The sequence below is a fragment of the Triticum aestivum genome, chromosome 2B (genome assembly GCF_018294505.1).
Source record: "Triticum aestivum cultivar Chinese Spring chromosome 2B, IWGSC CS RefSeq v2.1, whole genome shotgun sequence".
Lineage (NCBI taxonomy): Eukaryota > Viridiplantae > Streptophyta > Magnoliopsida > Poales > Poaceae > Triticum > Triticum aestivum.
Window position 1 is genome coordinate 679016870 of NC_057798.1, and position 14242 is coordinate 679031111.

The 14242-nt window shown below is 58.1% G+C and overlaps 1 protein-coding gene across 1 annotated transcript; it reads right to left on the reverse strand.

Annotated features, from left to right (window-relative positions):
* Positions 1-12261: 12261 nt before the first annotated feature.
* On the reverse strand, positions 12262-14188 carry LOC123042036 (probable purine permease 11). The gene is made up of 2 exons (XM_044464566.1): positions 13694-14188; positions 12262-13595 (listed from the first exon to the last, which is right to left on the reverse strand). Exons 1-2 carry the CDS (start codon positions 13896-13898, stop codon positions 12457-12459), a joined length of 1344 nt encoding a protein of 447 aa, XP_044320501.1. The 5' UTR covers positions 13899-14188; the 3' UTR covers positions 12262-12456.
* Positions 14189-14242: the final 54 nt, after the last annotated feature.

Below are 14242 nucleotides of genomic sequence, written 5' to 3' on the forward strand. Positions count from 1 at the left end.
GGAGTAGCGATGCGCGGGGTGGCCGAGTGAAGTAGACCCGTCCCGCGGAGTAGCGATGCGCGGGGTGGCCGAGTGAAGTAGACCCGTCCCGCGGAATGGTGACGCACGAGGCGGATCACATGACTGACCAAGTGCCTGCATGTTAGTCGTGTAGATGCAAACTTCATACGAGTTAACATGTCATCGTGTTACTCGCCCGCATGAGATATATGTTCATCCGAGTGAATTGATGTGCTGTCCGGTCGAGTGCATTGTTGTGCTGTCCGGACGAGCGACCTGCAAGTTAATATAGCAAGTATAGCTACGAATATCTATTGATGATCAAAAACGCCCCTGAGTTGAGGCCCTTTGGAGGGACTTAAAGTCCGGTGGTTATAGTGCATGCATGCGTGCACTAATAATTGCCGCGGTAAGAGTGGAAGTAGCCAAATGAGCGCATTAGTTTAGGCAGCAGTAAATAAGTAATTGATGCTGGAAATACTCACCTGATGAGCCCTTTAATGAGGCAATTACCTTAGCGAAACAGTCAACCCACGTTCCTCCGTTTCTTTTTTCTGTATGACGGGGAGGCGGCCCGGCGCTGGTGGGCTGTGCTCGCATGCGGCTAGCGCCCATACAGGCGAGCGGGACTGACAGGGTTGGTTCCCTGCCCCCGAACGCCAACTGCAGCGGGAGGGCTCGGAAACATTTCAGAGGTGCCGGTCCGGCGCGTAAATCCGGCGCGGACGGACGCGCCCAAGGCCTGGGGGTCAGGGAGCAGCCGAGCACCCATGTCACCGGAGTGACTGCTGAACGCTTGCGGACGCCGCAGCCAGCAGACGGTTGGGCTGAGCTCGACGGAGAAGTGGAAGCGGAGGTGCGCTGGTGGCCGCCCCAGCTGGTCCGGTCGAGCGGGCGATTCGCCTCACCCTCGGAGTGCTCGGCGAAGAGGAGCCGCACACCGCCAGGCGGCGGCGAGTCTCCAGCGGTACCGGCCCATATGCATCATGGCTCGATAGACGCCATGCCCCACGGTGGGCGCCAACTGTCGTGGTTCTAAGTCTGACAGTAGAATAGGGGTAGGATAACGGAGCATGATCTATCGAGATGCATATGGGTGACACAGTGGTTTTAGCGAGTTCGGGCCTCTCACGATGGAGATAATGACCCTACGTCTCGTGCTCCGGAGAGGCTTTGTTTTTATCTGAGTATATATCCGGAGATTACAATGTGTGTGTAAGCGAGGAACGGATCCCCATGCCTGAGCTAAGTCCTGAGACTAATGGTGAAAAGAGAGAGAGGTGGAAGAAAAGAGCCCCCCCAAGTCTAGTGGTGGGGGGTGGCTTATATAGAGTGCGCCACCCCCTCACCTCCTATGTTACAAAGTGGGGTATGAATGCCATAATGCCAGCCCGCTATTAAGCCCTCACTATTAGAAAGATGCCGACTGCCTTGCTGCCTGCTGGTCTTCGTATATCCGAGTGAGTCGTACGGTCGAGTGGTGAACCGTCATCCGAGTGGATGGTATGTTGCTTGTCCGAGTGGATAGTGTGTCTGTATGAAATTGACCTGGACCCACATGTTGTGTGGACCCCATGCTTCATGATATTTCGACCCTTCGTGGGCCTACCTGTTATGTATATCCCCAACAGTGCGCACGGAGATCACTCCCGCTACCGGCTCACGTCTCGTCGCCTCGCAAAGGATCTAGGCTACATGAAGAACAACACAAGGGACGCAAGGTTTATACTAGTTCGGGCCACCATTGTGGTGTAATACCCTACTCTAGTTTGTGGTGTGGTGGATTGCCTCAGGGGAAGATGATGAACAATACAAGGAAAGAACAGCCTCGTGAGGGGTGTTCTTGCGGAGGTGATGCCTCTTGGGAAGGATTGGATCCGGATCCCTTTCTACTGTGGTGGCTAGTCCTATTTATAGAGCGAGGCCTTGGTCCTCTTCCCAAATATTGAGCGGGAAGGGTGCCAACAATTGGCCATTTTGAAAGGGAACATCTAGTACACTTATCCTGACTAAAGTCGGTCCTCGCCTATCAAAGGCTCTGGTGATGATGCCGGCTTGGGCTCCATGATGACCTCCATCCTGCCGTTCTACTGGTCTTGGTCTTGTTGCACCGAAATGGTTGCCTTTGCTTGGTACCCTTGCCTGCGCTTGCCCCCTTTGCACCAAAGAGGAAACAAGGACACTGCACAGGCCGGCGCCCGCCTGGCGCCCGCCTCGCTTCGGTCGTCATGGCTTGCGTCATGAGCACCTCATGAGGTACCCCGCCTTGATTTCTCCGCCTCTCGCGAGCCAGCCTGACGAGGTTGTGCCTGAGGAAGCTTCATGTCGTCCGCCTCGCGAGGCTTGGGCCCTTGCGAAGGTCTTGAGCATGTGTCGACGAAGATGGGTCATACTGGGCCACTCCTTGAGCCACACTGTAGGCCGCAGGCCGGCAAGTCTGGGTACCCCCGTTCCCAGAACACCGACAGTAGCCCCCGGACCCAAGGCACGCCCGGACTTGGCTTAGCAGAGAAGCGAAGGGGCAAGTGCGAAGCGCCGCGGGCCCCAACAGCATGCGGCCTTGGGCGTCGCGTGGCAGTTAATTGAACGTGGGCGTCCCTGTTTCCCCATGCTCCTCATTTTGTGCCCGGCTAGGCGGACCCGTGGTTGCACACAGTCATCCCTCTTTTAGCCGTTCGCACGCCTCCTGCTCTCCCTCCCCCTTGAGCTGCAACCTCTGCTTCCAATCCAATCTCAAACTCTCCCCCTTCCTGTCGCCATGGCGCCAACGAAGAAGGAGAAGGGGAAGAAGCCCACGCCTTCGCCCCGCTCGCCGTCGTCGGCGGCTCCTGCCGTCGATCAGTCGATCATACTCAATCTAGAAGCCCTGGACAAGGTCAGCTCTGCCCTCGCCACCATCTTTAACGAGTGCGGGAGGACGACGGTCTGGCCTGCATCTCACTCCTCCTTCGACAGAGTAGTCACCGAGGTCCGATTCTTCGCTGATGCCCTGTGGGCGGGTCTGGTTCCCTCCTTTTCCGATTTCTTCAATGCTATACTTTCCCATTACTAGATCCACATGATGCACTTGGGTCCAGAATCCATTACTCTTCTTGCCGTTTTTGCCTTTGTTTGCGAGGCGATGGTGGGCGTTCCTCCTTCAGTTGCCCTGCTGCGCCATTTCTTCTCTTTGCGCCTTAGCGACCCCATTCAATGCTCGGGGTGCGTGAGCTTCCTTGCCGTGCCAGAGGCAGCTGCCTTGGGGATTGATTTCAGCCTTCCTCCGCCTGCGGCAGGGTTCCGAGAGCGGTGGCTGTACGTGGATGTCGAAGTGCCCAGCCCCCTGCTCTCGGAGCCAACCTTGCCCGCTATCCCCAACTCGGGCTGGGGCCATGAGATGCTCACGAGCCCCCGGCTCGCCTTCGTCTGGCGTCGCTTCGGGAACTTGAGGGTGCTCGATGTGACGGCGCCCAAGGTGGTGAAGGAGTTCCTTCAGAGCCGCATCGCCCCTCTCCAGCGTCACTCCTGCCGGATGTGGGCCTTTGGGGGGCGTGAAGACTGTATGAGGCTCCAGAAGGAAGATCTGGCGCCCGAGGTGCTGAGCAAGGTCCTTATGATTTTGACTGGTGATCCTTCCCCTGGCAGCCTTCGGCAAGGGGCCGCCCTATTGTACCTTTGCTTGGGCAGGGCCGACTTTGTGAAGCAGATGCCTAGCTTTGATGAATGGGGGTTGTGCCCAGCCGGCCTCACGGGGTCTCGTGAGAACCCCGTTGTTGTGGTTGCCCTCCCGGTTGCCCGCAGCGGTCCCTCCTCAAGTGGTGGAGCCGGGAGGTGAGGGCCGCCGGGGGCCGATGGGGCTGCCGTCGAGATAGTGGCGCCGCGCGGAACTCTTGAGGTGGCACCTCCTGAAGCCTGCCCTGTGGTAGCCGCAGGCATCGAGCTGCGGCCTGCGGCTCCTGCGGCCGAGGCTCCCGAGGCCCCGGCCACCCTCCATGAGGCGGCGCCTGGCGGTGTGCTCCAGGCCAATGCCTCCGACGCCAATCACCTTGACGCCTCTTCCTCGCCGTAGACAGACCCTTGCACCGAGCTCCTGGCCCGCTTCCGTGTAGACTTCGAGGCCCTCCGAAAGAGAAAGGAAGCCTTGGGCGGTGATGATTACCCCTGCCGCCTATTGAAGCGCAGGAAGTACTTTGCCATTGATGAGTAAGTCTTCTCCTTTCTTGGTCCCTTACTTTCCTGTTGCTTCAGCTGATCATTTCCTTGCAGGGCCCTTCCTGCCGAGTTTATGGAGGCGGCTGAGGAGCCATCCCCCAGGCTTCGCCCTCTCCACCGATTCCGAGCGCCCCGAGCTCGAGTACCGCCCTTGCCGTGAGGCCGGTCGGAGAAGTGACTTGTCCAGCGGAGCATCCTAATTCTGCGCGCCTCGTGCCCCTCCTTCGCGAGCTCTCCTGGGGCACAGCCAGCCTGCTCCGAGCTCCTCCCTTGGTCGTGGACGGCGACTGTCTGAGGTCGATCTTGAACTCTTCCTTGGGGGACGAACCAGCTCTGGGCCAGGCTTCTGGTGTGGCGTGCCCGACCATCATGAGGGCGTCAGCCCCCAGCTCCCTACCCGGAGGGGGCGTGCCGGTTCATGGCCCTCCACATGCGCCAGGGGTGGAGGACAACGCGGAAGACATGCTCGGGCGCGCTCGGGAGCGCCGCGCCCTACGCCAAGAGTTTCTTCATAGGGCGGCTGATGCAGTGAGCCAGCTCGGCGCGGAGCTTGCCGGCGAGGACACGTGCCTTGAGGCCGAAGGCCTGCGCCTTGCTGAGGAGAGGCGCAAGCTGAAGGTAGTCGTCGCCCTTGGGCGTCATCAGCGCGACCTTGACAATGCGAAGGCCGAAGCGTCGCTGGCGGCTTCGCGGGAGGCCTGCTCCCAAGCCGTTGAGGAGGCACGGGAGGCAGACCGACGGTGCAAGGCTGCATAGGAACGCGCGTGGGAGCTCCAGGCCTGGAGCAACTCCCTGGAGCAGCAAGTGGAGCCGCGTCAGGCGGCTCTTGTGTCGCTGAAGGGGGCTTCCGTCGACCAGGCGGAGCTCCGGAGACATGAGGAGGCGCTGGCGCTGGAGGCCGCCGAGCGCACCCTTGATCTCAAGTGGTTGGAGACAAGGGAGCGCCTGGTGGCACTGGCGGAGGATGATGTCACCGCGCAGGAAGCCCGAGTCCAAGAGGAGGTTGACCGTCGCGTGGCGGAGGCTCGCTCGAATCTTGAAGGCGAGTACGGAGAAAGGCTGGAGCTGATCCGGGTCAAAGCGGAGGGCAGGACCGCCGCCCTTAAGGCCAAGCTGGATAAGTGACGCGGCGTGCGGATGCTTCCGGGGCTGCCCTTGTTGCAGCGCAGGTGGAGCTGGCTTCCTCCCGCGCCGAGGTGCTCCTTCTTCATCAAAGGGTTGATGAGGCCGAGGTCGTTGCGCGGCGGAACGAGGACGAGATATATCAGCGGCAGACCTTGGAGCACGTGCATGGCCCCATGCTCCGTGCGCTCCGGGAAAGAGCTAACGCGGCCTTGGGCAACATCTGTGAGGCGGCCGTTGGGGTGCCCAATGTGGTTAACTATGCCGGCAACCTTCGGTTCTTCACAGATGTGGTGACGCAGCTGGAGACTCAGTCAGGCAGGGCCGACAGGCTGGTGGAGGAGAGGAGTCATGCTCTACTTGGAAGTGCTTTCTCTCGCGTCTTCAGTTATCTTCAGGACAGGGACCCCCACTTCGACTTTGACGCCGCCACCGCACCAGTACCCGTGGCCATCCGGGGCGATCTGGCGCATTGGATGAAAGGAAACGTGGACGCCCTCGTCAGGGCCTTCACCACCGATGACGATGGCGTGGTCATGGCTGCCGATGAGGGCGGTGTGGTGAATGATCCGGACGCTGGTGACGGCGACGTCGCGGGTGACGGCGAGGCCAGTGGCGCCAGTGATCACTCCGGAGGCGCCCCTGAAGATGCATTGGGAGATTTATCCGATTGATCGCACGTTATTCCTGCTGTTTACCCTGCACAGAAAGAGTTCGGGCTTGGCCCTGAAGGTCGTAAGAGCATTTTGGGAGGGGGAGCCCCTCGTGTAAAACTTGCAGTCAGTGTATTTGTAGACATGATGTTGTATGCACGCTTATGCCGAGCCATTGGCCCCACGATGGGACAGTCAGCTTCATTTACCTTTGGCCTGGACGGGCCCCGAGCGATCCTGCAGGGGTTGCAGTGCCCCGAGTGCCTCCTGAGTGGACCCACTGATCCTGTAATGAGAACCTCCTGAGAGGGCGTAGCGACAGCAGTTCGGGCTGCATACATGCTTGGCCTGGCCCGACTCGCGAGGGGAGGCAGCTGACGCTGGATGGACGCAAAGCGGTAGCCAGAACGCAAGAGATTGCTCGAACGATACTAGACACCCCTTCCCCGAACACACGCAAGTCTCAAGCTCAAATCCAACTTAAATTCAAACCGAGGAAATTCGACAACCAAGAGAAAGGCAAAAAAAGCTGAAAAGCCGCGTCCGACGCCTAGTCTAGTCTTCGACGTCTTCTCACCAGCACGGAGCTAAGTGCTGCCACTGGGCATGGGCGGGAGCCCCCGAGGCCTGAGGGCGGCTCTCCGGAGACTCCGGGGCGTGTACAGCCCCACTTATTATTACGTGAGAGTGTCACGGGGCGGTGAGCTTCACAGGCACTGGGCCTTCTTCACAGGTACCGGCCTTACTTCATATCGCCAGACAAGAGCCCCGCCTTGCGCCACACTCTATTGCCACCGACGACGGCCGGAGACCGAGGACACCGCCGATGGGATAGAGCGGTCGCCAGCGGTTCCCACGACGACCACGGGTCCTCTGCCGGGGGCAGGCCCTGGGGCACCTCCCCGGCAAAGGGCCTACCTGCTGAGGACGCCATGCTCCCAGCGCCATGGGGGTGAGGCCGGATCTCGGCCCCTCTACGACATCCCCCGGTGCCCTCCTCCTGAGGGGTAGGAAACTGCTGGATTGGGGCGGCCATCTACCGCGGCGTCCTGTACCTCCTGTGACTCATGGTTAGCATAAGCTTGCTCCTGAGGAATTAGCGGTACCCGATAGTTGCTGCCACCAGCACGATCGTCGAGGCCCTCCTGGGGTTCCCGAAAGAGTTCAGCTTCCGGCGTCTCTTCCCCCCAGCCTGCGCCAAGGAACGAGCCATGGTCTTCTTCCAGTGCGCGCCCTTGATCTACCATGTGGGGCACATAAGCTTCCGGGGTCGCCGCCCCGAACACCTCGTTGTAGTGCCCCACGTGCCACGCAGTCCTGCTCAAAGTGCTGTCTTGGGAGTGGTAGCGTGGTAGCCCATCGGGACCGTGGGCCGCAGCGAACATCCCTTTGCCGGTCGGAGGTGGATCCGGCACTGCTGGTCGCCCGACGTTGATGGCCAGGCTAGTGCTGGGGAGGCCTTGGAACCCGCTTGGAGTTGCATGGGCGCGTACGAGGCCTCCATTCAGTCCGCTCTGGACCTGGGGTGGCAGCTGGGCGTAGAAGGGATGAGCCCCCGAGGCGGCGGAGCTCAGGAGCTCTGCTACCCGCTCCAGTAGCACGTCGCGGCCGTCCTCCAGCAGCCTGCATCGTAGTAGTTCTCGGGCCACCATGAGCGCGGCCCTTGAGTTCGCCTGCTCCCGTCGGGTGTACGGCGTTGTGGCTACGGCGTGGCTTGAAGCCCTTGCTACTGACCGCACCTGCCGCGGTGTGAGAGCAGGCGACGCCTGGCCGCGTCGCCTGCGGTCCGCAGCGTCCTGCGGAGCGCGGGCTGCCTGGGGCACAAGGTTGAGGTCGCCCTGGGCGGGCGGCTCGGTGTGGGCAGGCCAGGCCGCCCAGGGGTCGGGGTTGTCCGTCGGCTCGCCGGACATGATGATGACGATGCGACGAAACGCTAGGCGGCGACAGAAAGATTCCGGCGCACCCCTACCTAGCGCGCCAAATGTCGGATTTCGGGTTCCAGCAGACCCTTAAGGTTCGAACTCTGGGGTGCGCGCGGAGATCACTCCTGCTACCGGCTCACGTCTCGTCGCCTCGCAAAGGATCTAGGCTACACGAAGAACAACACAAGGGACGCAAGGTTTATACTAGTTCGGGCCACCATTGTGGTGTAATACCCTACTCTAGTTTGTGGTGTGGTGGATTGCCTCAGGGGAAGATGATGAACAATACAAGGAAAGAACAGCCTCGTGAGGGGTGTTCTTGCGGAGGTGATGCCTCTTGGGAAGGATTGGATCCGGATCCCTTTCTACTGTGGTGGCTAGTCCTATTTATAGAGCGAGGCCTTGGTCCTCTTCCCAAATATTGAGCGGGAAGGGTGCCAACAATTGGCCATTTTGAAAGGGAACATCTAGTACACTTATCCTGACTAAAGTCGGTCCTCGCCTATCAAAGGCTCTAGTGATGATGCCGGCTTGGGCTCCACGATGACCTCCATCCTGTCGTTCTGCTGGTCTTGGTCTTGTTGCACCGAAATGGTTGCCTTTGCTTGGTACCCTTGCCTGCGCTTGCCCCCTTTGCACCAAAGAGGAAACAAGGACACTGCGCAGGCCGGCGCCCGCCTGGCTTCGATCGTCATGGCTTGCGTCACGGGCACCTCGTGAGGTACCCCACCTTGATCTCTTCGCCTCCTCGCGAGCCAGCCTGACGAGGCTGCGCCTGAGGAAGCTTCCTGTCGTCCACCCCGCGAGGCTTGGCCCCTCGCGAGGGTCTTGAGCATGTGTTGATGAAGATGGGTCATACTGGGCCATTCCTTGAGCCACGCTGCAGGCCGCAGGCAGGCAAGTCTGGGTACCCCCGTTCCCAGAATGCCGACAAAAGCAACTTACTTGATTCGTACGTGATCATTACTCAGTCATGCAGAAGCCAAGAAGCATATGGCTTATGGGTGCAACCATTGGAAGACGATAGCACGGGATACCTACAACTGGTTGGATGGCGGTCCAACAATAGGATAGGTAGGTATATAAGAGCAACTCTAGCAGACCCCGCATCCGTCCGGCCCGCAAAACGTGTTTGCAGTTCGCGGAAAAACACCTTTGCGGGCCGGCGCGCACGGCCGCGGATGCAGACCCCGCAAAGCCGACCCGTAAAAAAGCATATTCGCGAATATGCTTTTTTACGGGTCGGCTTTGCGGGGTCTGATCTGGCGCAGCTCCTCCTGGCCCAAAAAACCTAAATTCCGCGAATAAGCATCCATCTTCCTACCCAAAAGAATGTCCAATGTTCGGAATGAGGATCCGCAATTGAACCAAAGAATAAGCTATCAAAACGAGCTACCACAAGTGCACGTACCCCGTCGTTTTCGCATTTGAAGAACACCCATCCGGGGTGCTTCGGAGTGGCCGAGGTAAGCCGCATCACTGTCTGCGTGCAGTCCTTGCACTGTATGAGCGGCAACGGCGAACCACAGAGCCGCTACGCGAGCGCCGAGCCCGGTGGATGGCCGGACGGATCCGTGCCCGCAAATCGTCGGCGGCGCCGGGAGGACGAACATGTCCCTGCATGCGGTGATGCGCCCTTTCCGGGGCTGCGGGAGATGCTCCCGGACCATTCCATCGCTTGGCGCAGCCACCGGCGGCCGGCAAAGCCAAATTCGTCCGCCACGCGATGAAGGTCCGCAGATCCGCAAATCCGGCGGCCCGCCGGCGCAGGGGGGGAGAGGGGAGGCCTCATGCGTGCGGCGGCCTTTCGGCGAGCTCCTGTCGGCTGCTTTCGCCGGAATCTTGGGCGGCGGTGTGGCGGCGGCGCGAGGGGGTGGTTGGTGGGGGGAAGCGCGGGCTGAAATGTCCCCCCCACCAACCGCTTCCGCTTATATGCAGGGCACCGTAGCAGCGAGGGGAAAACCCGTAAATACGCGGGTCGGGGCCGAGATTTTGCAGTGCCCCCCAAATTTTTTTGCAGGCCGGGGCGGGATGCGGGTCTGATCGGGCAGGTTTTTTCGCCCTGATCCGCATTTTGACGGTTATTTAACCGATCGGGGTGGGATGCGGGGTCTGCTAGAGTTGCTCTAAGCATCAAGTTTTATTTATGCCGGTTGTGGCCTTGTGTATCTTTTATTTCTTTTTCAAGACTTTGTACCGCACTTGTAATTTTTGCAGACTTATTTTTTGATAATATGGCTGCATATGATGCAGAGCCCGGAGGCAATTCTCCTTTAAAAAAAATAGTTTTATTCTCGAGGAGGTGAGACGCCAATAGGTTGGTTAGCCTGCATTCGGAACTTCTGGTTAGACGACAGTGACCGGCCGAGCTACACACAATGCTTACATACTCTACGCATGGACGACTTGATGTGTATAATCATGCGAAAATCGTCCAAAATCCGTCATGTGTGTAGCAGCACTCCCCTGCATTTCTTACCGGCTCATAAAACTCATGCCTCAACCCACTACAAAACTCCTCACGATTCTTGTCACTTATGGTCCAACTATATGCAAAAGATTGAACGATGTAACAAGAATATTTGTGTTGCAGAGAAAATGCATTACGACAAAGAGCTATATAACAGAGAGTGAAGACAGATGTAATAAACTGCAGATGAGATATGTTGGATGGTATTTTTTTTTCGTTGCAACGCACGAGCTTGTTTACTAGCCTATTTAAAGAATAGAGTATCATAGAGCATGCACACATAAATCCCCCATAATCTCCCACACAAGCCCCCTGAATTTCGATGTGGAGTCCACGATCATAACCAACCAAAAGATGCCACGTCACCCATGAGTTAATACTGTAGCAAAGCTCATCATAGAGTGGGCACCGATAGGAAGTCCTATCCTGTATTGTTCTTCTTCTTGTTTTTTTCTCTTCGGAAGACTCTCCCTGGTTGATGGAATCTTTGGACATTTATATTCGAGAGTAAGTTACATCTATAGTCCTCAAACTTGACACTAAGGTTTACTTTCATCACTGTATTCAGGAAGTGTCAGAATATGATCACTGAAGATGTGTAAATGTGTCACTCTACGATCACCGCTACCATATCCATCGTATTTCACTGATGTGGTATATGTTGACCTTCCTAACCGTTGACTTGCTTACATGGCAAGCTCATCCTTCTCATCTCTCTTCGCAGCCGTTGAATGAACCTGAGCACTGCTCACCGCGTATGCCGACTATCCATGGAGCCCGTGACGATCCGCATAGCTGCTCGGCTCTCTTCTGTCAACAACCTCTACTTCCCCATCGCCCTTCTTCACATCGCGTCATCCCTATCAAGGCGGACGACCGCCCTGCTGCTGCACCCGTACAAGCTCGCCTTCTTCGACATGCTCCGAGATGACTACAAGGTCGTCTCGCACCTCAGCCGCCTGCGCCGCCGCCTCCTGGAAAGTCGGTTGCCCTCACGTGTACCTCATCTGCTTGCCTAGTGCGCCACATAGAGCACTTCTCCGACCCTCACGGAGGCCATGCTGCCGCCGTCACCGCAATCTACGTCCCCTCCAGCGTTGCCAACTCATCTGTGGTGTTCAGAATACAGAGCGATGCCGCCGTGCAGGGCGACCTCCATGCGTTTCCCCGGCTCAATGAGAGGCATGAGATTGTTAGGTTGTAGCCTCGCCGAATCGTGTAGCTCGACACCGTCGCCCGGCGCGGCGGCAGAAAGAACATGCGGACTTGATGTTCCGCGGGGCGAAGCTGTACGCCGTACGCGAGCAGACCGACATCGTCGCAGCTCTCCGCGTCGAGTCCCCGCGCATGTACAACATCGCGCTCTGTGATCCCTTTTCAAACAAAAACGGCGCCCAACCTGGCATACATCGTGCCGACCAGTGCACTAACCAGGAGTATGCCTGCGAAGTGTGGGGGTGTAGCTAGACGAGAGGTGGGGAAAGAGCATGTCGACATCCATGTCAGGCAGGCGATGAAGGTTGAACATATGCGGAGGAGCATAGTAGGGTGGAAGGCTGTGTTGACGAAATCGCAAACATGGTGCCGATCGGCCACGCACGCACCCGTGCACCTGCTAACATGGCGTCGGTAGTCGGCCAACGACGTTGATGAACTTCAAGTTGGGTGTGGTGCGGGAGTTGGAGATTCAAGTTAGCATCATTCATGGACCACAGAAGGCTTCGGGAGCTCTAGAACGCGGCGCTGGAGAGCTACAACAGCTGTTGGAGCTCGGCGTGCTGTTCAACGGTGAACGCAGATAAGACGTTCGACATAATTTCAGAGAGGAGTGGCAGTAGAGAGGTGTATTCGCCATGTCAGCGAAATACAATGGATACTGTACCAGTGACCGTAGAGTGACACGTCCTGGCAACCTCGGTGACCGTATTTTGACCTTTCAAGATTTTGACCTTTCTTGAATACAGTGATCAAAGTGAATCCTAGGATCAAGTTCAGGTACTATAGATTTAATTTACTCTATATTCCAAAACGTGATCTAGTAAAATCCAGACAGCACAATGGTGAGCAGAGACTCAACTCGAATTTCGGCTAATTCCGTTCACTCTGTGGCGAGTTTTACAGTCCGGTGTTGGTCATCGTCGGCTGATCTCTCAGCCAGTATCTTCTTCACCTTGGCGTCATCAAGGTAGTGCTGGTAGATGTAGGACAAGAACCCCCAGACCGCAACGAGCATCGCCAGCACCTTCACCCCGTCCATCCGGTCGCCCAGGAAGATGACGGCGATGATGGGCGACAGCGGCAGCCCCACGGTGCTGATCACGTTGGTGAAGAGCGACGACACCGACGCGACGAGCCCCATCAGGCCCATGGTGGTCAGCTGCCACGATATGGCCGTCCAGGCCAGCGTCATCCCGTAGGCCACCCTGCCCTTCTTGTACCCGTCCATCTCGCCGTGCAGGGCGCTCCACTCCCCGGAGATGAACAGCCCGGCTACCGACACCACGGCCGCGGCGGTGTTGCTCCAGAACTGCATCTCCATCACGTCGTAGAAGGTGTCGCTCTTGAGCACCATGTCGAAGGTGAGCTGCATCAGGGACAGGATCAGGGAGAAGAGTGCCGACGCCGACAGCGTCAGCACGAACCCCAGCGGGAACTTCCCCGGCGGGACGCTGCTGTTGGTCCCGTCCGAGCCGTGGCTCACGCCGACGAGCGCTGCGGAGAAGGTGAGCAGCACGACGGAGTTGAGGATGAGCGCGGTGAACTTCTGCTTGTTGAGGAAGTAGGAGAAGACGGCGTTGAAGGAGAGCTGCGTCGCGCAGACGAGCGAGTAGGTGGACAGCGGCAGGTAGAGCAGCGCGTAGGAGTACATCAGGTTGTCGCCGGCGAGGAGAACCCCCAGGCCGGCGTAGATGGCCGAGATCTTGAGGAGCGGCGGGCGCGTCACCACGGTCGTGGTGGCCTTTGGGCGGCGCCGGAAGTAGAGGAGCAGAGGGATGGCGAGCGGCGTGCCGCAGGACTGAACCACCGTGGCCATCCACAAGCTGCCGCCGCCCTGGTCGTAGTAGATCCTGCCGAGGAGGTTCGCCACGCTCTGCCCGGTGAGCACGAGCACGATGTTGACGAGCACCACCGCCCACCATTGTACGCGCTCCGACACCGACGGTGGCGCCGGGGCCGCGGTCGCCGGGGGCGTGCCATTGTCAGCTACACCTTGAGCTGCTTCTTCGCCTCGCGTACCTGCATCGCCGGCCGATTAGTCCGGCAAATGGATTCAGCGGCCTACAACTACAAGAAGATTCCAGTATCAAGAATTCAAGATGGAGGGCGAGAGAGACCTGCAATCTGAAGATGAATTTCACCCGCATCGCCCATATCCGCACAGAGTTCTCTGTATCCTGCAAACCCGAAGTAGCGAAAGGATACGCGACAAGATAGCAACCGGGGCAGGGGAATAATCTTAACTGATCCAATTGCGCACGGATGCGTGTCGTCTTCGTCCTCCTCTCGTTGAAATCGGAGACCACCGTCGATGAGTGACATAAGGCGGACAACAATGGCGCTAGCTAGCTAGCTAGGGTCTTAATCTGCGGTCAACATTAGCTTGACTTAGCTCAGCACCGCACCGTTGCGCAACGCCTCTGCCATGAGTCAATTTTCCCGGCCCCTTGGAGGAAAAAGAATCCAGACGGCGCCAGCGTTGAGCAATGGAGCCGTTGATCGTTTGGTGAATCCACACGAGAATCAAAAAATATCTCCAGCTTAACAATCTCGTCTCATGCTAACGTATATTTAGGGATCTGACAGTTCATCGAAATTTTAAATCAAGGTATGCGAGATTTTTCTCTCCCCAGGCGATCGTGTCCACTCGTCCATCTGAACCCCCC

Coding starts and splice junctions, on each gene's coding strand:
- LOC123042036 (XM_044464566.1), bottom strand. CDS start 13,898: ATGTCACTCATCGACGGTGGTCTCCGATTTCAACGAGAGGAGGACGAA. Junction 13,596..13,693: donor AATTCATCTTCAGATTGCAG/GTCTCTCTCGCC, acceptor CCGGCGATGCAG/GTACGCGAGGCGAAGAAGCA.